At 44.9% G+C, this 23,069-nt stretch overlaps 1 protein-coding gene across 6 annotated transcripts; it reads right to left on the minus strand.

The window, feature by feature from the left end:
- Positions 1-1,993: 1,993 nt before the first annotated feature.
- On the minus strand, positions 1,994-7,714 carry LOC606477 (outward rectifying potassium channel 1). Of its 6 annotated transcripts, none has more exons than XM_020539471.2 (11): positions 7,285-7,714; positions 5,099-5,387; positions 4,656-4,995; positions 4,275-4,570; positions 4,117-4,197; positions 3,881-3,979; positions 3,582-3,803; positions 3,284-3,469; positions 3,132-3,207; positions 2,726-3,020; positions 1,994-2,626 (listed from the first exon to the last, which is right to left on the minus strand). In XM_020539471.2, the coding sequence occupies exons 1-11, from the start codon at positions 7,521-7,523 to the stop codon at positions 2,059-2,061; spliced, it is 2,691 nt and encodes an 896-aa protein (XP_020395060.1). In that variant the 5' UTR covers positions 7,524-7,714; the 3' UTR covers positions 1,994-2,058. The 6 variants fall into 6 exon arrangements, with proteins under 6 accessions (XP_020395060.1, XP_020395061.1, XP_020395063.1 ...); XM_020539472.2 differs by having other exon boundaries at positions 4,275-4,602; positions 4,739-4,995; positions 7,285-7,712; XM_020539474.3 differs by having other exon boundaries at positions 2,004-2,621; positions 2,726-3,015.
- Positions 7,715-23,069: the final 15,355 nt, after the last annotated feature.

Genomic DNA, 23,069 nt, shown 5'->3' on the forward strand with positions numbered 1-23,069 from the left:
TCATCGTTGCCGAGCCACATCCCCTAACGTGACAGCTTCGACTTCACGTTGCAAACCCCACCTTCAGACGGTGGGAAACGAAAGCATCAACCGAAGGCAACGTCGAGGCGAGACGAGCTCAAACGTGACACCTTTAGGAAGGGAGTGACGTCCAGGATGCCACCGTCACATGTCCAAAATGGATCGAGCTTTTGCCCATGGAAGACAGAGCAATGCGACTCCCTCAACAGAGTAAGTGGCACCCACGAGCGTCACCATCGTCGAGACTTTCACTCAAGATGCTCTCCATCTCGAAAGGCCAGGACCCCAGGTTAAAAGCATGCAGCCTCCGTCGTTGCCACCGCCCTGGCTTCCACGCAAACCCCTCGAGAGGGGAACCAACGTGTCGACTACCGCAGCGGCCGCAAAGCTGCGTCGACTGCCATCCCCTCCGGCTAGGCACATGGAACCAGGAAAACCTTGTCGTGTGCACCACGCTCGTTGCCACTGAAACCGTATTGAGAGCGTCACCTTCACAACTGACACTCGCACGCAGCACGCCCCCAGCTCCAACCTCTCTAGGCTGCCACAACCCAGAATGACCAAAGTCGGTGCGCCCAGCCACGACCGCCGTCGACGCAGCCCGTCGCCACCACACCAGCCATAGTCGCCGCCGTGCCGGTCGCAACCACTGTCGCCCGACACCGGACGTTGCCCCTCCCATGCACAGGCGCGCGCCCCTGCCGCGCGGGCACCGGATCTAGTCTGGGGCCTGCCGGATCTGGGGCCACTCGCCGCCACGGATGACACCGTGCGCCGGCGAGCTCTCTCTAGGGAGCTGAGGTGGCCGCGCCAAGCATGAACCGCCACCACGGCGGGACCTGAGGCACGCCACTCACGCCACAGCCCCACACACGACCCGATTCACCAGACGCTGCAGACACGACCATGACCCTGTTTGTTTCGGCTTCTGGCAGCTTCTGGCCACCAAAAGCTGCTGCGGACTGCCAAACGCTCAGCTTTTCAACCAGCTTCTATAAAATTCGTTAGGGCAAAAACCATCCAAAATCAACATAAACACATAATCGGTTGAGTCATTGTAATAGTAGGAATCCGTCACATTCTAGATCTTGGGCCCTATGAACAACTTTATCTTTCTCCACACGTAATCGTAATGATACTCAGATTCTCCTCACAGCCAGATTTTAAAAAAAGCTGGTCAGAAAAAAGCTGAACCAAGCTGAGGCTAGAGAAGACTGCTAGGCTCAACCCGAACTGCACGCAGAGGCTATCCAGCAGGGCCTCCTGAATATAGATGGTCATTTGGCACTAACACGATGGGCCAGCCCAGGCACGGCACGAAAAAGCACGGTCCAGGCACGACCCGGTCCGGTTAGTATAGTGCCAGTGCCTGGCATGGCACGGCTATAGTGCCGTGGCTGGGCCACTATCTCGACCCGTAGTGCTGGCACGGGCACGACACGGTTATATTTTTTATTTTAAAAATAATAGGTTACATATATTAAGTATAAGAATTCAACATATAACACAATAAAATTGTAGCTACACTAGTTAGATGGATGCGTTTAAGTCTCTTATGCACTAGGTTGTGAATTCGAGCCCCCACAACTACACATTTTTTGCTAAATTCTACAATATACTCAGATGGGCCATAGTGCCACCGGACCGACCCGGCACGGCTAACAGGCTCACGGGCCGTGCCTGGGCCGCGGCAGCGGCACGCCGGCCCATCTAGGCACGACACGATTCGTAGCCAGGCCTAGCGGGCCGTGCCAGCGACGGACCGTGCCGGCCCGTTTGGCCATCTATACTCCTGAAGCCCTAGCACGACCACCTCGCCCAAGGCCTCCGCCAGCCAACAACATTCGAGCAACACAGATGATGGCGAAGACGCCGCGCAGGAGCCCAGAGCCGGCCGAATCGTCCCGCCTTCACCGCGAGCCGCGCGAACATCCCACTGGCTAGCTCCGACGGCAGTGAGGCAGAGAGGAGGTGGCGGCGGCTAGAGCCGCCCGACCTGGGGCGACTTAACATTGCATTTTCATTTCACATCTTACATTATTCCCAATTTGTAGTTCTGTACAGTGTCCAGCACGGATGATGGACTTGATTACATTTTCTTCTACTGCACACGTATATATAGCCAAAAAAACAACAACCGGCATACAAGGTTGAAAAAAAAGCAGCATGCAAATGCCACACAGGGATGCCCAATCTACTGACCACCTTCCTGATCGCCGTCCTCGCCTCCGACCAGGTAGAGCTTCTGGCCGTCATTGACCATGTCGACGTCGAGCACCCTGGCCCCGTCCTCGCACAGCAGCCGCAGCCGCGACGCCGCCGGGCCAGGCAAGCCGAGCTTCTCCTGCGCCGACGCGACCAGGCTCTCGATGGTGTGCGGGATCCACAGCACCACCCCCTCCGCGCGCCGCTCTTCGCCTGCGCTCGCCCGCCACGGGTGGTACGGGAACACCGAGCACCGTCGCGGGTGCACCTTGTCCCTGACTTCCTCGCCGCGCTCCGGGAACATGGACAGCTCGCTGGCCCGCGCCTCCTCCAGCAGCGCCCCCAGCGTGCGGCCGCCGCACTTGCGCGCTTCGTCGAGCGGAGTGGTGCCCCATCTGCACTACACATCGGCCGCGTTGTTACACCGCAAAAAAAAAATCGCATTATAATCTATAAACTAGTACGAGTACGAGCTTGGGGGCTTTGATGCTATTATTACCTGTCCGTGGTGAACACGCTGGCGCCGGCCTCGACGAGCATCTTGGCGATGAGGTAGAGGCCCTCGGCGGCGGCGATGTGGAGCGGCGTGCGGTGGTCGTAGTCCCTGCAGTTTGGGTCGGCGCCGTAGGCCAGGGCGCGCCGGATGAAGTCCGAGTCCCCCTTGGCAACTGCCGTGCACAGGTGGCTGCCGGCGTTCTTGAGGCTCAGCTTCGCACCCTTGGCGAACAGCAGCGCTGCCACCCGTTCGTGCCCCTGCTTCACCGCCTCCAGCAACGGCGTGTTCCCGAACTGGTCTGGTGAAGAAGAAAAAATGTCAGCATAATCAAACTGGTAGCAATAATGAATTCTAGAAAAGAAAGAAACTGGATAACGGGGAGATGATGGCAAAGGCATTTCGCTCGTACCGGTAAGGTCGATGTCGACGCCTTCGTTGATGAGGAACTGCACGACGTCCTCGTACCCTCTGGAAGCCGCGAGATGCTGCGAGGAAAACGCGGATCACATCACAATCTTGAAGCTTACTGTCTGCGGATGACAAGAGGCATTTCGCTCGTACCAGAGGGGAGCGGCCGTCGTAGTCGGTGTTCTTGGGATCAGCCCCTGCCCGGATCAGGCTTTTCAGCTGGTGCAGGTCGCCATAGAAGGCGGCGCTGTTGACCCGCAGTGTGAGCTCCGCCTCCTGCTTCCCGATGTGGAACGTGATGTCCGATTCCAGCTGCTTCACCCGTCCGCCATACTCGCTCTGCACCCAGCCCAGCCAGTCACAAATCAACGCGTCACGTCAGGGGACATCATCCACTCCACTGCAGAGGATTCGATTCAATGGGGCCGTCTGAGGCTATGTATGTATGTACCTCGGAGAGATTGCTCAGGATCCTCCTCCCGTCGACGAAGTAGATCTCCAGGATATTGGTGAAGGACTGCTTGTCGAGACGCAGGAGCCGGCAGAGCTCGCAGACGCGGACCGTGTAGGGCTGCGGGATGTTGCAGAGGATTGAGATCTCGCCGAAGGAGCTCTCTGGCTCCAGCATTAGCAGAGTCTCCTCTTGCCCGTCTTCACCGATGCCTACACCTTCCTGCAGACAAGAAGAACATGTCCCAAGCATAAGATAAGATGGTTACAGAAGAGCAGCTGTTTTTCATGGGAGCTCACCAGTGCACCGTGGCAGACGAAGTACAGCTGATCGACTGCACTTCCCTGCTCCAATATAACTTCTCCTGGTAGGAAGAACTCCTCTTGCAACCTGATCACCTTTACAGCAGAACATGTCAGACGATAAATCTTGGGATTGAGAACAATATCACAACAAGGTACCCTGCTGGAGTTCTTCCTACCTTGTAGTTCATTCAGCACACATAGCTAGTTGGGATGAAAGAGATGACACTTACAATCTGTTGAATGAACTCTGCGGAACATCCCTTGAACAGTGGAATGCTTTCGATATATGGCTTATACAGCGTTTGAGAAATCTGCAGGCGCGAAACAATTCATCACGCACCAGCTGCAACGTACAGGAGGATGGAAAAAAGCATAAGAAAAACTGTACCTTTGCACGGATAGAAATCGGGATATCCTGAAGGACGGATGCTTCGGTGTAGCTGCTCTCATACTGCAACCTCAGGTGTCCCTTGATCTGCTCCCTTATTTCCTTCCCAAGTTTGTTTCTGTTCATGTACCTGATCACCTCCTTCATCTTGTCCCTAAACCGCTCGGTCCTGGAGCCCTTGACGATGAGCGCGGTCATGTTGCCGATCAGGTAGGCTCCTAGAATCATGTCGAAGGACACGTAGATCATGATGAATATCATCTCCCTGATGTTGACGGCATGGATGTCCCCGTAGCCTGAAGAGGGGAAAAAATTAACAGCTGGCGACCTGTAGTGGAGAAAGAAAGAAAACCAGGATGCCGATTATTCATAGTTTCTCACCAACGGTTGCCATGGTGACGATGGCGAAATATAAGGACGTTATGTAGCGCTTGGCGAGATCGATCTCCCTGAAATGTGTGAACCTGTAGTCCCCCAGCTGCAAGCTCCCGATCCACGTGTGCCCTTCCATGGATTCGGGAAGCGTCGTAGCCAGGTAATAGAAGATGCAGGCCGCTGTGTGCGTGCAGTAGAGCTCCACGACTATGAGCTTCACTATCCTGGTGAAGAGGTAGTTGACGCGTATGTCCTTCTCTAAACGCCAGAAGAACTCCGTGACCTTGGTGACCCGTGTCAAGCGAATCCACAGCAGGTACCTTACTTCCTCTTTGCTCCCACAAGCCTGTGTGACGGAACGGAATCCATCATGGGAATGGGATAGTTAATTTAGGAGATGGAGGTTTTCTAGCTGGGGGGCAAGGAAGGGAGAGTGTGCATCATGTGACCTTGTAGATAGCGTCCCACGGGAGGCAACCAAGAAGGTCGAAAACGAAGCTCGATTTGCAGTAGCGGAGCGCAATGGCGGCGGGGCTGTAGACGACCCGGTACGTGTCTGGGTCACGGTACGCCACGAAAAACCTGACGACGATGTCGATGAGGAATGCAGTCTGCCCAGCTACGTCCAGGAAGAAGAGGTTCTTGGGGAGGCCTCTGAAGAAGCCGAATTCCAGGGGCGTGAAGAAGGAGCTGTACACCGCCCAAACCAGTATGAACTTGGTCCATAACCGGTACCACCTGAAGGAAACTCCAAAGTAATTTAATTTTTTTCACAGATTCAGTAACGTGTATCATACTTATGATGAAGGCAGTAACAAGATTTCACCATACGATTGTATATGAGTTAGCATCAATAACATTGTACAAGGTAAGTTTCAGTGCTATATCCATGGAGGAGCTCAAGGTGATAGCCACACCAATGGACCAATCGATTTAGGTAACTGGATATATAGTGCCTCGCCATTTCTGATATTTAGGTAAAGCAGGCTCCCAGTTGACAAAATATATATTGTCTCTCGTAACCATTAGCAAAAACAAAAGGGGGTGGGGGGTGGGGGGGGGGGATAAGGAGCCAAAGAAGCAAGGAATCGAATTTACCGTTTGAACAGAAAATTACATTTTGATGTTGTCATGCCGATTATATTCAGATAAAAAAATTGGTGTCATGCTGATGGTAAGTAGCCTGAGTAATTCTAACAAGTACTGAGCTAATTAGTAAGTAGCCTGAATATATAAAGAAGAAACGAATCCACAAACAATTGGCCTCATATATTCATATAACATATGTCACGCTGATGATGGGGTGGGTGGTGAAACTCCAAAATATGCGCGCTAACTCGGATTTGATTATTATGTGGGCGGGTCGCCGCTAACCCCGGAACCGCGGAAGTCCCAATCAATCAACCGGAATAGCGTAGCTGTCAAGGAACATCTGTGCATCAAGACAGCTATAACCCAGATGCTTCGTCATCAGCCAAGGATAAACTACCGGGGTAAGAGTCCGAAACAGCTCCTGGCATGCTGATGAAGATGGATTCTTTAAACCCATCCGTCCAGATCAGCCAGGTAACCAAATCAAACTCGGAGTGCTTAGCCTCCGCAGTTGTTGCCCGTACACCTGGTTGGCCTTCATATATGAGGAAGGGTGCTTTTATAAGCTACGTACTATAGGTATCCTATTGATTGTGATAAGCATGCAGACTGAGCGTTTCATTATGTATTAGAGTTATAAATAATGGTTGATCTTTTCCTGGTAACATCTAAGCACGCATGTAAAACCGATGCTGATAGCCCCGATATTGTAAAGCACAGGTTGACATGGTTGCATTAATCAATTCTAATAATATGTACAATCTAGCAAACATTATTCTTGTGCCGTGTGGATCCTAGGAAGCATATTTGCTGATCCTTATTTGGCTATATGTAGTGACTATATAGGTGGCAAAATTAAACTCTGCGTTCAGAAACGAAAAAGGGTGAAAAAAAAGAAAGTAATTTCGTGCCGAAAAAATAGCTAGCAGCGTGCAGTGATTGAATTAAAGCAAGGATAATATTCGTGTGGCCGTCAAAGCCTACCCCGTGACCGGGGGTGGCTGTCCAACTAGTAGCTTTGCGTAGCTGGCGAGCTCATTATCAACTACAACTAAAGCGTAGCGAGAAATTCGCGGCTGGGACTGGGATGCTGATATGATGCACGCTCTCGATCTGTTCACCGTCAGCTTCATGTCGCGCGCGTAGTGATCCACAACACGAACGTCAGATCGATCAGACCAAAAGCTTCAAATAGAAAAAAAATAAGGAATATTTCCGGCCGGGAGATTCACATTCCCCTGCTGCCCGGGGCATTAGTGGGTGGTAATTACCTACCAAAAACATAGTACACGCAGATGACGACGAAGTTTTTATATAAAATAGTAGTATTGGGTTTTTGTGGTCGTGATCGATCACACGATCAGTTCTGGCGATTCGCGGGAGCCATACGATCGGACCTACGCCGACCGATCTAGCGCGCCGCGTCGGACCTCGCCGGCGGCAGCTTCCAGAACAAGCAACAGGCATCGCGCGCGCGAAACCGGAAGCTTCGAAAGCAAATTATTAACGAGGTCGCGGGGTGGGAACGGCGTCGATCACGTACTTGTTGTCGGGGTGGATGACGAGGCCGTGGAAGAAGCCCTCGGCGGCGCCTTCCCCGGCGAGCGGGAGGCGCCTGCGGCGGCGCGGGCGGAAGCGGCCGAGGCGGAGCTCGGAGCCGAAGAGCGCGAGGCGGCTGCCGCGGGAGGAGGCGATGTGGTCGCGGACCACCTCCACCTCGTACTCCTCCTCCGAGGACTCCTCCTCCGCCACCCTCCGCTTCGACCCCAGCCCCCTCACCATTATGGCTTGCGGCGGCCGCGATAGGACGGGATCCCGAGTGGAGAGGGGGGCAGTGGCGGCGGCAGGCGGTGGTGGGGGCCACGGTCGGCCGCCTGCGAGCGTGCAGCGTGCGTTTGAACTTGGAGGGAGGCGGGGCTGTCATTTATAGGCGGAGCTCACCCAAGGGTGGGGCAGTAGCAGTAGTGGCCTAGTGGGAGGGGAAGCCGTGAAATGAAAAGGTTTTAAACCGCGGCGACGAACTGATGATGGGCGGTGCGCCGGGAGAGCGAAGATCCGAAAAAGAAAACCAGAGCGCCCAGGGGTTTCTATCATTAGAGATGTTTTATTTAAAAGAACATATCGTATAGACTTTGGTGCATATATGTTGTACATAAACTGACAAAATCTAAAAAATTATACATATTTTTTCCAACTTGATCCAATTATATAAAAAAATTCAAGTTCAAATTATTATTACATATTTTGTATTACAGCTAAAGTATAACGGATTTAACTTTGAAACTTTATAGATAATTGCAACAACTAATATGCAATCAGACCTTATGTGTAAGTGACAAGCGAACTTCTTAATAATTAGTCTGTTAGACCATAATCTAATTGTAGACATGATCGTGGTATAAATCTACATGAGCTGGTAGTGGAAGAGTTTAAGTGTTAAATGTGATACATGGTTGAATTATAATCTAACGAACCAGGAACCTCACTTGCACGCTTGCATAAGACTTGATTGCATATTAGTTGTTGACATATATACTTAGTGTAGGGTGGAAAGAATACATGAATTCTTTTAAGATTTTTTTGTTAACTTTGTTAGTTCATTTGCAAAATTGCAACACATATGCATCAAATGCTCGTGCACAACAGTTATGTTCCCCTTATTTAACGTTTTTGTTTAATTAGCGTGATCTATGTATGTATGAGTTTTAAATCTATGTCGGACAACCGTGGATGATGTTTCTTGTAACATTTTGTATTAAAAATGAAAAAAAAATACATTCTCTCGTAAATCGTAACCTTTTTTAATGCACAGTGTCGTATGGTGACGTTATAATCAAGACTACCGTACCACTATACAATGTTGTGTCGTTTTCGATATTTGCTAGGCCACATCGAAATAATTAATTGTCCTATATTTGTGTCCATAAAAGTGAAAGAAAGTAAACATAATGTACTAGCTAGCTAGTCTTGGATTGGATAATATTCAAATTAAACCCAAGCTATGTCGCCGTAACATTGTAGTTTTCTTCTACTGTACATCGGTCCCAAATTAAAGTTCGGTTTAGATTTTTAGTGGATCCATAATATAATAATTGATGTATATGTTTTGTATATGTGTAGATTTATAATCATTTACTTGAATATAGATATAAAAAAAATAAGAGCTAAAAGTGAATACTAATTTAGAATAGAGGGAGTATTACTTATTTCTCTACTACTATGAAGCACGGTTTCCCAGCACCATCATGTGTCAACACTTTAAAAAAAACTTATTCTTTTGATTAGCTCACGAAAGTATATCTGTTCAAACGTTCGGGTCGAGCCAGGTTCGGATCAGGTCACGAGTAGTTCAACACGGTCCGTATCTGGTGTTGGGTCAGGTTGACACAAGCTGGTAATAACCTGTGCAAGTCAAGTAGGAGGCTGCAGTGTACAGTGTACTCCCCCTATTCGGCTGATCGGAACGCCGGCAGTCTGCAGCTCATCAATCCTCAGAGTTCGGACACATCAATCACACATCATATCAGCGCCGAAAGTTTGTGCTGTCCGAGCCAACATGCATGGCCTGAGGGTACACAGGGCCTGCGTCGCGCGTGACCGACGCAGCACGAGGGTTTTCCGCTGTGAGCATCTTTTTCACCTTTTGATGACACGTTTCTGTCAACCACCGAATCATGTGACTGCATGATCTCCATTTTCAGATAGCAGGTTAATAAAATCGGCTGATCCTGCCGGTGGGTGCGGATGTGTCAACTGCGCCGATCTCGTCTTGTTCGTCGATTCAGGTTCATCAGACTTCCTTAAGTTTAAATTATATATATAACGTAGGATAAATTTTGTTTTAATAAATCATAAAATATATGTTTTCTATTAATTAGGTAGATGTGAATGTAGAGTCAACAATTAAGATTCAAATATTCACTTATACATAATTTTACCTTATTTTTTTACATAAACTCTCTTATTAAAGTAGTAGAGAAAAGATTGCAGGAGTGCGGGTTGATTCTAAAGATATGTAGTTTTTTTTAAAAAATATTGACGCGGGACAATCATTGAAACTATTGCTTTAATAGTAGAAATGCAGATAGAGAGCAGAGAAGTAGGTCAATTAAAAAATTTAGCAATATTTGTGTATTGATTATCAAGATGTATTTATTATAACAATACTAGTTCTACATCGTAAATATTAATATTTTTTCATACATTTAGTTAAAGTTAAATATATTTGTTTTTTTTAGAAAGGAGAGTGTGTATTTTTCATTTGACGGAGTGGCGTATTTAATTTGCCAGCTCATTGTCATGCCAACTCTAGACCACGGTGATCATATCATAGCTCTAGACCGGCAACAACTCAATCTCAACTCCCATTCTTTCTGCACTCGGTGAAAATCGACTCAATAGCGTGAAAATCGACTCAATAACATATTCAATGGCTTTTAATCTATCGTTAATCATGATCGAAGTGACTGAATTGTTAGATATTGGTGAGAATTTGTAAAGTTTATTTTTCTAGTGTGTACCTTGAAGTTGAGGTGGTCCCCGATTATTAAGGGTCGAGTCCTCTTCGAAATTAAAGAGAATCAAGAGAAAAATTAGTTTATTTTCTTCTAAATCCCTTTCAACTGTGATGTGTATTGTATTTTCATTTATGTTTTCTTTTCATATAGTATTATCTAAGGGTTAGACAAATTTTAGTTGTCGCAAAGTCAAACTTAAAACACCAGCTTTAGTTTCTTAACTGGTAATGTTGCACACATTCCTTGAAAAAATGAACATGGGCGTATATCTTCTAATTCCATTGGACCATTTAGAGCATGATTATGTTAGCTCCGTGTTGTTATTATATTATTTACAAACAAAATAATCGTTGAATCATAATCACGCACATACATAATGCATCATTGTATTGATATCAGGTTCATCGTGCCCTTATTATATTTGGGAAAGCTTGTTGAAGCTAACTTGCTATAGATGTGTAATCTTCGTATATCGTCCGAGCGCTTCGTTAATTTCAAAAAAATTACTACCTCCATTCTTGAATATTTGTTACCGTTAGTTCATTTTTAAACTAAAATGCGACAAATAAAAAAGAACGGAGAAAATATATAATTAAGTTATCAATTATAAATTACTTTCAATTTACCAAAATATTAACCAAATTTGTTGTGACTAAACACTAACTAAAATAGTTTCCCGTTAATCATTAAACCGCAATATATACATATCATACTTGTGCAGGAGGCAATACGATAACACATTTGCATAAGAAATCACTCAAAGGCAAAATGAATCAAGCAATAAAACAAAAGGAAAAACAACATACAATGTGTATAACAAATAAAGCTTCATAGAGATACATTTCAATATGCTATGAACGTACATAGTTTTAACGTTCAATAATAGTATATCTTAAAGAAATTTGGTTAGCACCATCTAATAACTACATAAATCACCATCCATTGCATAGGGTCGTCGAAGTCTTTACCGAACATATCACATAAATGTTTTGTTTCATCTCCTACATATTGGAAACTGAGAAAACTACACCGGGCATTTTGTTTCGCAACACCATGCAATACTTAAATGTTATTGTATGTTATTGTAATAAGCTTATAAAATCATGGAATGACATTTAACACTGAAATCTTGTTTCATTTTTCCCATCCTAGGCCTCTTTAGCTGATACAAAAGCTCTTAGAGCAAGTATAATATGATGATGTAAGCTTGCTAAATGGTTTACCACATCAGGGTTTTGCTAAGTTGAAAGAGAGAGAAGAAGCAGACTGCTAATTATTAGCCAACTCATAGCTGGCTATAACATATGTCCCAAAATATGTTGTAAGAGAATGAGAGTATGAAGGTGGCCTGAGTAATAATTTCTCAATATTCTTTCAGCTAACAAAATAACCAACCTATTATACTCCCTCCGTTTCGTTTTATATGTCGCTGGATAGTTCAATTTTGTACTATCCAGCGACATATAAAACGAAACGGAGGGAGTATAAGATGACTGTAAAGGACGTGTCAATGGCTTACAATCAACCGTTGGTTAAGAGCAAGTATAATAGGATGATGTAAGTGGGTTAAATAGTTTGTCACATCAGATTTTTTACTAAGTTGGACGAGAAAGAAGAGAAGAAAGAGAAGAAGTGGGCTGCTAAATATAAGTCGACTAAGAGCTAGCTGTAGCACAGATTCCAAGACATGTGGTGAGAGAATGAGAGTATATAGAGGTGGGTCTAGTAATAAATATTCAACGTTCTTATAGCCAACAATTTAGTCAAACTATTAGGGCTTGTTTGGTAAAAATATTTCTCAAAACTATGATTTTGCAATATTGTACATTGCAATTGTCATGACAATAACATAGTTTTGGTCAGCTCCAAAAATACCATGGTTTTGAGAAAACATTGTCTAAATACAACATTATAAACGGTGCATGATATTAGGCAAAAACGATGCATGTAACTTTGGGTTGGAGCAGAAGTTTCCATTACTCTAAAAATGCCATGACATTTAGAATATCATGGTTTTAAAAACATATTTTTCAGGAATGCAACCAAACACCTTATAACAAAAAATACTATGATATTAGCAAAAAACATTGTATATTGGTATTATTTAGAAATTATAAAAAATACTTTACTTCTAAATATGATCTTATATGCGATGACTATATAGGTAGCTCTAAAGTACATATGAATGGCTTATAGCCTACATCTGGCTAAACTACTAGTACTACGTACCTTTGCTCGCCTTACTTAGGGATAGTTAAATGAATGGAACCACAATATTATGGTTGTTTAAATTAGAGCAAAAGGCAGAGGATATCCTAGTGAGCATCTTACTGTTGTATTTGGATCAGCTTCTTTTGAGATTCTGACAGCCAAAAGCTAGAAATCGAACCAAACAGCCAGGTTCTCATCCGGCTTCTGGAGCAAGCGCTTCGACCCGAAGCAACATTCTAATGGTCCGGGAGAAGCACCCACCCAGCCGCTAACTGAGAAAGCTAGTCATGAAGAAAAAGAGACATGTGACACTCCGGTTTAGACGTGCCAATAAATTTATTTTGTCACGACGATCTGTAAGTACACATATGTAACAACTCATGGATACTAATGATTACTGTATCAAATACTTGTTGTAGTAAAGTACCACCTTACACATGTTATTTTGTTAGTAATCCAGTAGAATGTGCCATATGCGGCCAAGTTTATCTCTAATGAACATATTATTTTTCAATTACAAGCTCATGAGTTCGATAACCTATTATTTTATCAGTTTTATTATACGAATCTATCATTTGAAAAGATACTTATTTAAACATCTAGATTCTAACGAGCAGCTTTTCTCTACAGGCAGCCAGGTTACCAAATACTCAAATTCTTACCGGTCAGTTTCTATCCACGTTCAACTTCTCAGCTTCTCAGAAAAGGTACAGCTCTCTAGTCCACGCATCAACGGGGTAGCAGGCTAGTAGCTGCCATTTGCAGTAGTAGATCTTTTGGCAGCAGATCGAGCTGCCACAGAGATTCCCTTTCCGGACCGATCTAGCTAGTCCAGGCTCGGAATCTTTGGTGCCTGGGTCCACCTCGACCACCAACCACTGACAACATCAACATGCACGCCACTCGCCACGCCCGGGCCCGGCCCTTTGCCCTGCGAGCTCGCCACGGCAGAGTTCGGGACCAACCAGTTCCCCCCGGGTTCGCTGGTGTCGATCATCACTGTTAATTATAAACAGTGTTTAGACACCATTTTATGCTGTTTTTTTTTCGAAATTTTACCAGTGTTATCAGCTGACACCAATAATAAGTTTTAGCTCCGCCTTACACACACAGTACGTACCAGCATTCTAGAGATGTTTGGGATTGTTTACGTTTTAAAACTTGGACGTGAAGCTATAGTTTATAATATAAATTTAAATAGTTAAAATATGTTTTTAATTTATTTAGTAAATAAAACGACTTATCTAAATGTTTTCTAAAGAGCTCCAGTGTCGATCGTATTCCTACAACGACTATCGAACGACGTTTCTTCGATACGAATTTTCACCAAAGCAATGGAAAAACTCATCTTATGTCATAATTTACGCCTAAAACTGTCTAAGGCCTCCGTTTGTTTTTCTTTATTTTGAGAAATTGAAATCTAACTAGTGAAGTATGCTATTTTTTTAAAAAAATATGACATTACACAACTTTCCAAAGTTTATGCAAACATATCTTAAATTTAGGAGGTAATTTAATGTTTTATTATAATACTAACATCAAACTATTATATATGTCTCTATTGTAAGTGATTTAGTAGGATTATATCGTTGTAGCCGTTTAACTCAACTTCTCCTAATTTTTTTCTTGCTCCGCCCCTGGCTCTAGGTCTAGGTTTGGAACATGCATGGCCTGGTATGTAAGAAGAGAGAATCAATGTGTGGTGGATATGATGTTGGGTGGCACGACAAGCCGCTCGGCCAGCTGTTCAGTTGCATGACAAACGGATGCATGCATGCTTGACATAGGAAGGTGAGACTCTCGAACTCTATACCATTATATACCCTACTATAGCATCCAACAACATAAAGCTTCTGCTAAAATAGCGGTTGGTACTTGCACACACTATTCTTAGCGGATCACTGTGCACGCACTATCTGTTGAATAATTAGACAAATTCCAAATTAAATTCCGAATATAAATCATGACCAAATCAGAAGAACTGAAATAAAAGTCAAATCAGATGATGCGTACTGATTAGACTTACTGATTGTTGGCGCGCGCCAGGATCAGCTGGGTCGACGATGTCAGAAGATCACGAGCAGTCGCGTGAAGACGCTTCCCAAAAACCTTATTCGCCCTCTCCCGGTGCAGGATCTAGAAGACGAAGGGTTCCGGAGACCTGCTCTCCTGATCGCAGATGCACCTCTGCGGTCGGGACGAAGGGAACTAAAAGGCGGCTCAGCTATGAAGAGAGGCGAAAGCGAACTGGGATCTGGGGATGATTTGGAGGCTGGCTGCCGGGCTCCTTTTATAGGGCCGAGTCCGCGACCCCCGTGCTTATCCACCCACGAAAATCTCGCAATCAGTTGAGATTTTGTAGCGATCGGTTAGGATAAGCGTAACAGCCAAGAAACCAAAAAATCAAACGGCAAAAGGTAGCCGCGCCCCCGCAAGGCGAGGGGCCGGATTTCGGCGGACCATTCACGCGCATGTCGTGCGCCCGCGCCCTTCGCCCCGCCCCGCCCCGCCCCGGCCAGGCCAGGCCAGGCCAGGCCAGGCCAGGCGAGGCGAGGCGAGCGAGCGCGCGCGCGCGCGTGTGGCTCTCCACACTCTCTCCTCTCATCCATGACTTGGTGAGTGAGTGTGGCTTCCATATTTAAGTTAGCTCTACTCCACAAGAGCTAGCAATATGGTGCTATTGGTTCCACCTATCCCTTTGCCATCCACTTATATGGGCTTTTGAGATTTTCCTGGGATTTATTTGAATAACTTAATTGGGCCAAGCCCATAAATCCTAACAATCCCCCACCAGATCTCAAATGCCCATCTGCAGTTTTCGCCACTGTTCACTACTGTTTAATATACTAGTTTTTCAGCAGAGACTGTTAAGTTGAACTTCCGCCTAGAACTCCAAATTACACCAACCCACAACTTGGACAATGGACTATGCCTTGAATTGCAAGTTTTGCGTGAATGGGTTTCACTTGAAGTCATGACCAGTACTTGGCTACCAGTAGTCCCCTTCTCGGGTGGAGCATATACGTCGTACTCCAAGGTCTCTTCATGAGTTTACTAGAGATCACCCAAATCTCATAGACTGCGACGTTAGACAGTCTAACTCATATAGGTGTGTTCTTTCAAAGAATGTTCTGCAGGACAACATCTTCGCTAATACAAGCCAACAGAACACATTAAGGCACAAAGCCAACCTGCCTTACAGCATTTGAGAGTATTGCATCTTTACTTAGAGAGGGTCAAAAGTTACTCTCCTCAGTTCACCAATGGCTTGTTCTTCCCAGGACCTAATTCACGGGATCTCCGATCACATAGACTGGGTTTCCACCATGGCAACTTTATTCGGGTCTCATACCCATCTCTCTCGATGCGATTTCTATCACATTACGTGGTAGTCCCTTGGTAAAAGGATCTGCCAGATTTTTATCTGTTGAAATATAAGTCACACTTATAACTCCGGAGTTTCTCAACTTTCTGACAGACTTCAATCGTCTTTTGACATGTCTTGATGACTTTCCATTATCCTTAGAACTCGTCACTTTAGCAATCACTGTCTGATTGTCACAGTTCATAAGGATAGCTGGTATTGGTTTCTCAACCACCGGCAAGTCCATCAAGAGTTCACGCAACCATTCTGCCTCAACGGTTGCTGTGTCAAGTGCAGCTAGCTCGGCTTCCATGGTTGACCTCGTCAAAATGGTCTGCTTGCATGACCTCCATGATACCGCACCTCCACCAATAGTAAAGACATAACCACTGGTGGCATAAAGCTCGTCTGCATCAGATATCCAGTTCGAATCACTATATCCTTCAAGTACTGCATGCTGACCAGAATAGTGAATTCCATAACTCATTGTACCTTGCAGGTAGCGCATAACCCGCTCAAGTGCATGCCAATGATCAGTCCCGGGGTTTGACATGAACCTACTCAATTTGCTCACAGCAAACGAGATATCGGGCCTTGTTGCACCAGCAAGATACATGAGTGAACCGACAATCTGAGAGTATCTCAATTGGTCTAAACCAATTCTCTTGTTCTTTCGCAGTGTCACACTGGGATCATAAGGAGTTGGAGAAGGTTTGCACTCAGAGAAGCCAAATCGCTTCAAAACCTTTTCAACATAGTGAGATTGCGAGAGAGTAATCCCACCATCTGCCTTAATCAGCTTGATGTTTAGAATCACATCAGCTTCTCCCAGATCTTTCATATCAAAACTCTTTGATAGAAAAGACTTGACTTCATTGATCACATCAATGTTTGTGCCAAATATCAATATATCATCAACATATAAGCACAATATAACTCCTTCGCCCCCACCACAGCGATAATATACACACCTGTCTGCCTCATTAATGGCAAAGCCTGCAGACGTTAGAGTAGTGTCAAACTTCTCATGCCACTGCTTTGGTGCTTGCTTCAGACCATACAAAGATTTCAATAACTTGCACACCTTGCTTTCTTGACCCTTTACTACAAATCCATCAGGCTGTTCCATATAGATTTCCTCGTCCAGCTCTCCATTAAGAAAAGCTGTCTTTACATCCATCTGATGAACAAGGAGACCATACGAGGCAGCCAAAGAAAGTAGTACTCGAATAGTGGTCATTCTAGCAACAGGTGAGTAAGTATCAAAGAAGTCTTCTCCTTCTTTCTGAGTATAGCCTTTAGCCACAAGCCTAGCCTTGTACTTTTCAATTGTACCATCAGGCTTGAGCTTCTTTTTAAACACCCACTTACAACCCACGGGTTTGCATCCATAGGGTCGATCAGTGACTTCCCACGTACCATTTGAAAGAATAGAGTCCATCTCATTATGAACTGCTTCTTTCCAATCATCTGCATCTGGAGATGCAAATGCTTCTGCAATGGTAGTAGGAGTATCGTCCACAAGGTACACAATGAAATCATTACCAAAGGATTTTTCAACCCTTTGTCTCTTGCTCCTTTTAGGAGCATCATTGTCATCCTCCTCTAGGACAATTTCATGTGGCTGTTCAAAACTCTCAATAGGTGTATTATGTTCAGGAATTATCTCAGAAGAGTATCTAGAATTGCTATGAATGTCTTTCATTGGAAATATATGCTCAAAGAAAGTAGCATCACGTGATTCCATAATAGTATCAACATACACATCAGGAACTTCAGATTTAACTACTAAAAATCTATATGCTATGCTACACGAAGCATATCCAAGAAAGACACAATCCACTGTCCTTGGACCAAGCTTGCGCTTTTTATTAATTGGTACATTGACTTTCGCCATGCACCCCCAAGTGCGCAAGTATGAAAGTGATGGTTTTCTCCCAACCCACTTCTCATAAGGGGTTTTCTCTTCTTTGCCCATAGGAATTCTATTCAGAACATGACATGAAGTCAGGACTGCCTCCCCCCACCATGCCTTAGATAAACCACAAGTGTCTAACATGGCATTCACCAGGTCAGTCAACGTACGGTTTTTCCTTTCAGCAATCCCGTTTGACTCGGGTGAATAGGGAGGAGTCCTCTCATGAATAATGCCATGTTCTGCACAGAAATCATCAAAGACTTTGGGAAAGAACTCGCCACCACGATCTGATCTAAGACGTTTGATCTTTCTCTCTAGTTGGTTTTCAACCTCAGCCTTATAGATTTTAAAGTAGTCTAAAGCCTCATCTTTAGTTTTTAGCAAGTATACATAGCAAAATCTAGATGCATCATCAATCAATGTCATGAAGTATCTCTTACCACCTTTTGTCAACACACCATTCATCTCACAAAGATCAGAATGTATGAGTTCTAGTGGTGCCAGGTGTCTCTCCTCAGCAGCCTTATGAGGCTTTCGAGGTTGCTTCGACTGCACACAACTATGGCACTTAGAACCTTTGACTATGGTGATATTCGGAATTAAACTCATGGTTGCAAGCCGAGACATAGAGCCAAAATTAATATGACACAAACGAGAATGCCAAATACTCGCAAGATCATCAACATTAGCACAAATATGGTTCACAGACTTATTATTGAAATCTAACAAAGAAAAGCGGAACAAGCCTCCGCAATCATAGCCTTTACCAATAAATTGTCCAGACTTGGACACAACTAATTTATTGGACTCTAAAACTACCTTGAACCCATCTCTACATAGAAGGGTTCCGCTAACGAGATTCTTGTGTATAGAAGGGACATGATGCACGTTCTTCAGCTGCACGATCTTTCCCGAAGTAAACTTCAGATCCACCGTGCCAGTGCCATGAACAGAAGCATGTGACCCATTCCCCATTAGCACGGAAGAATCCCGGGCGCCCTGATAAGAAGAGAACAAGTTGATGTCAGAACACACATGAACATTAGCACCAGTATCAAGCCACCAGCTAGGTGATTGAAATACTGAGAAGATGAAAGGTAAATTACCATACCCTTTGTCTTCCTCATTGCTAGCGACCACTGTGTTGACATTGCCCTTTTTGCCACGGCGATCCGCTCGATCGGGACAATCCTTGGCAAAATGACCCGCCTCGCCACATGCGAAACATGTCAATTCAGCCTTGTTCTTCTTCTTCTTGAAGTTGGTAGTTTTGTTGGGCTTGTTACATTTTGGCTTTCCTTTGCCCTTGTTGTGGTTCTTCTGAACCATGTTGGCGCTGGAGTGGCCCTCGCCTCCTTTAGATCCCGTGTCCTTAGCCCGAGCTTTCTCCTCAACATCCAGAGACGCTATCAGATTTTCAACTGATATCTCCTGTCTCTTATGTTTCAGAGCTGTGGCGAAGTTCCTCCATGTAGAAGGCAACTTTGCAATAATGCACCCAGCCACAAATCGGTCAGGAAGGACTATCTTAAGGTGGTCGAGCTCCTTGGCTATACACTGTATTTCATGAGCTTGCTCTACAATAGAGCGATTATCAACCATCTTATAATCATGAAAGCTCTCCATGATATACAGGTCACTGCCAGCATCTGATGCACCATACTTAGTAGTAAGTGCATCCCACAACTCTTTCCCGTCTGTATACTGCATATTAGCATCAACCAGACGGTCAACAAGGGCGCTAAGAACGGCTCCCGTGAACATAGTATTGGCATGGTCGTACTCTTTCTCCTGTTCAGGAGTCAGTGGACCCTCAGGTCTGCCTTTACTAACATGGAAGACATTCATAGCAGTAAGCCAGAGCGTGGCCTTGACTTGCCATCTCTTAAAGTGCATACCATTGAACTTTTCTGGCTTGAGCGCATCGGCAAAAGCAGCCATAGAAAAACTAGGAAATTGTCTACAATAAGGTTTTTGGATTGTTGAATAATTAGACAAATTCCAAATTAAATTCCGAATATAAATCATGACCAAATCAGAAGAACTGAAATAAAAGCCAAATCAGATGATGCGTACTGATTAGACTTACTGATTGTTGGCGCGCGCCAGGATCAGCTGGGTCGACGATGTCAGAAGATCACGAGCAGTCGCGTGAAGACGCTTCCCAAAAACCTTATTCGCCCTCTCCCGGTGCAGGATCTAGAAGACGAAGGGTTCCGGAGACCTGCTCTCCTGATCGCAGATGCACCTCTGCGGTCGGGACGAAGGGAACTAAAAGGCGGCTCAGCTATGAAGAGAGGCGAAAGCGAACTGGGATCTGGGGATGATTTGGAGGCTGGCTGCCGGGCTCCTTTTATAGGGCCGAGTCCGCGACCCCCGTGCTTATCCACCCACGAAAATCTCGCAATCAGTTGAGATTTTGTAGCGATCGGTTAGGATAAGCGTAACAGCCAAGAAACCAAAAAATCAAACGGCAAAAGGTAGCCGCGCCCCCGCAAGGCGAGGGGCCGGATTTCGGCGGACCATTCACGCGCATGTCGTGCGCCCCGCCCCGGCCAGGCGAGGCGAGCGAGCGCGCGCGCGCGTGTGGCTCTCCACACTCTCTCCTCTCATCCATGACTTGGTGAGTGAGTGTGGCTTCCATATTTAAGTTAGCTCTACTCCACAAGAGCTAGCAATATGGTGCTATTGGTTCCACCTATCCCTTTGCCATCCACTTATATGGGCTTTTGAGATTTTCCTGGGATTTATTTGAATAACTTAATTGGGCCAAGCCCATAAATCCTAACACTATCCAGCCAACCGAGCGCGGCTTTGCCACCAGGACACCGGATTGCGCGCTTAGATAGCTATGATGAGAGCGTCGTCGGCAACGGGCGTGACCGTCCTGTAGCTGAAGCTCCCGGACATGGTGGAGGTTGGGGCAGGCGGTGACGGCGTCATTGGCAGGCGGTGTGGAGAAGGTCAGATGCGGCGGAGTGAAGAAGCTCGGTCAGGGACGAGCACCACGAGCACGGAGAAGCTCAGATGTGGCGGCGTTCAAGTGGTTGGCTGCCGCAACGCAGAGGAGATCGCGGCGACGCTGCTCTGGTCTTCACGTGGACACGACAGGCACAAGTATGGAAAAAAAGGGAAATTCCCAACGATCTGAACGCGGCCGTTGTAAAAGGTATTTATTAATACAAATAACAAATTAATTTGAATTTGTAAAGGTCTCATTTTTTTGAGAAAATACAGTTTTGATTTTTTTTAAAATATGGAAGAAAAAAGTGTAGAGAATGAAATTTAGAGGATGCTGCTAGAGATAAGAAATATATAGAGGATTAGAGTGTGCCGTAAAGAAAAATGAATATTTTTAGAGGATAAAATTTAGAAAACGTTGATAAAGACATGCTAAAGAGGCTACACATGGAGACGCACAGGAGTTCATGATCTAACGGCGATGGCGTGGATGCACAAGAGAACAGATAAACCAGAGTTTTAATGATACTAGATAGATAGATAGATAGGAGCGCAGCAGCTCCCAGCTCCACGGTGTGGCGGCACGGATCGGAGGCCAACTTGCGCGGTGCTGATGCTGACCTTGACGACGCCGTGCCACAATGCAGGTGGGTATAGAAAACTCCAGGCGATGGAGTAAGCCGACGCTTGGCTAGGCTAGATGATGACGATGAGCTTGCAGGCACTCGCCCATACATGCATGCATGCCAGTTTCAGGCGGCCGTGTAATCTCATTATTATTTGGCTTCATGATCTTTCAAAAATTGATGGTGAGTGTCTATGTGCCTTCTTAAGAATAGTTTATGCCTTTATGGGTTTGTTATAATTTAGAATAAAAGAAATACTATATATCATACAGAAACTAATACATCTTATAATTTAGAATAAAAGAAAGACGATATATCATAAAGAAAAACTAATACATCTTACAATTTAGAATAAAAGAAAGACTATATACCGATACATTTTTTTCCCGGCGCTGATGATGGCTATATTATATGATTTTGCAAAATATAAGTACTCCCTCCGTTTCTTTTTATTTGTCGCTGGTTAGTGCAATTTTACACTATCCAGCGACAAATAAAAAGAAACGGAGGGAGTAGCTAACAACACAATGCAAAAGTCACTGTGCTATCCGTGAGTAACCCGCGTCGTTACATCAACTTTAACTTGTCGCATCATATCTTGTATACACCGAATCGAGAAAATTCGGATATTGAACATGCATGGCCATCGTCGTCCTGTATATATCATGTGTCATCGTCGGCTACCTGCTGGACTCTATTTTCCTTGGAGCTGGTTGATCACAATTCACAAGTGCCATCGGCTCACGTCTCCAAGTGACTAATTAAATATGATCGACAGTACGGCACTGGCCAAAATGGACAGAACATGGTTGAGTTAGTGCTGAGACCAGACAGAGTATCGTACGTGCCTTTTTGGACTATATATATATCCACCACTTTCTGTTTTTTTTTTACTTTTGGACGAAATTTATTTAAAGGGAAAAGAACAACAATAATGGGTCAGGTATAACAAATTCAGGCCACCTTTAGACAGGAATATGAATTACATATATATGTGCATGTGCTTGAAGAGCAGGAATCCTTTCAGGACGCATGCATATCGTTCAGCTTTTGGCCACTTTTTGTACCTGAAATTTAAACATCGAATGGGAACTCCTTTTGGCCACTTTTTGTTTCGCCACTGAATATTCTGTGACAGCTAAATGCTTATATATATATATATATATATATATATATATATATATATATATATATATATATATATATATATATATATATATATTTGGTTCCTGATTAATTTTTGGCGTAAAATAACTATACTAACTTTCGCATCGCATAGTTAGTCTTCAAACACGATGATGAAACTGTGCAAGCTAGCTAGTGGGCATAGATGACGGGTCAATTTGCTACGGAGGATCGGATGTCCAGTTTGATGCCAACTCTGGTCGTCCGGAAATGGCTGCATACATGCAGCTCTGAGAAAGTTCAGAAACTAGGCCTCTCCCTTCCCGCTGGCCGCCGCTTGCATTGCATTGAAGCACTTGACGGATCTATGTTAGTTCAAAATCTATTGGATTATATAACCCGAATATATTATAATCTCAAACAAACATCCTCTAAAGCAACATTGATTGACAAATTAAAAGCGCTTGCCCAGCGGGTGCTACAAACTGCTAGTGGGTGGGTGGTCCGAGTCCAAGACCTAGCAGGAGTCATCCAAATTTGTTTCGAGAACATCGATCGGCGCCCGGATTTGAAGTGGGAATTAAGAACTCGAACATGCATGGACGA

The sequence above is a fragment of the Zea mays genome, chromosome 6 (assembly GCF_902167145.1).
Source record: "Zea mays cultivar B73 chromosome 6, Zm-B73-REFERENCE-NAM-5.0, whole genome shotgun sequence".
In the NCBI taxonomy this organism is placed as follows: Eukaryota; Viridiplantae; Streptophyta; class Magnoliopsida; order Poales; family Poaceae; genus Zea; species Zea mays.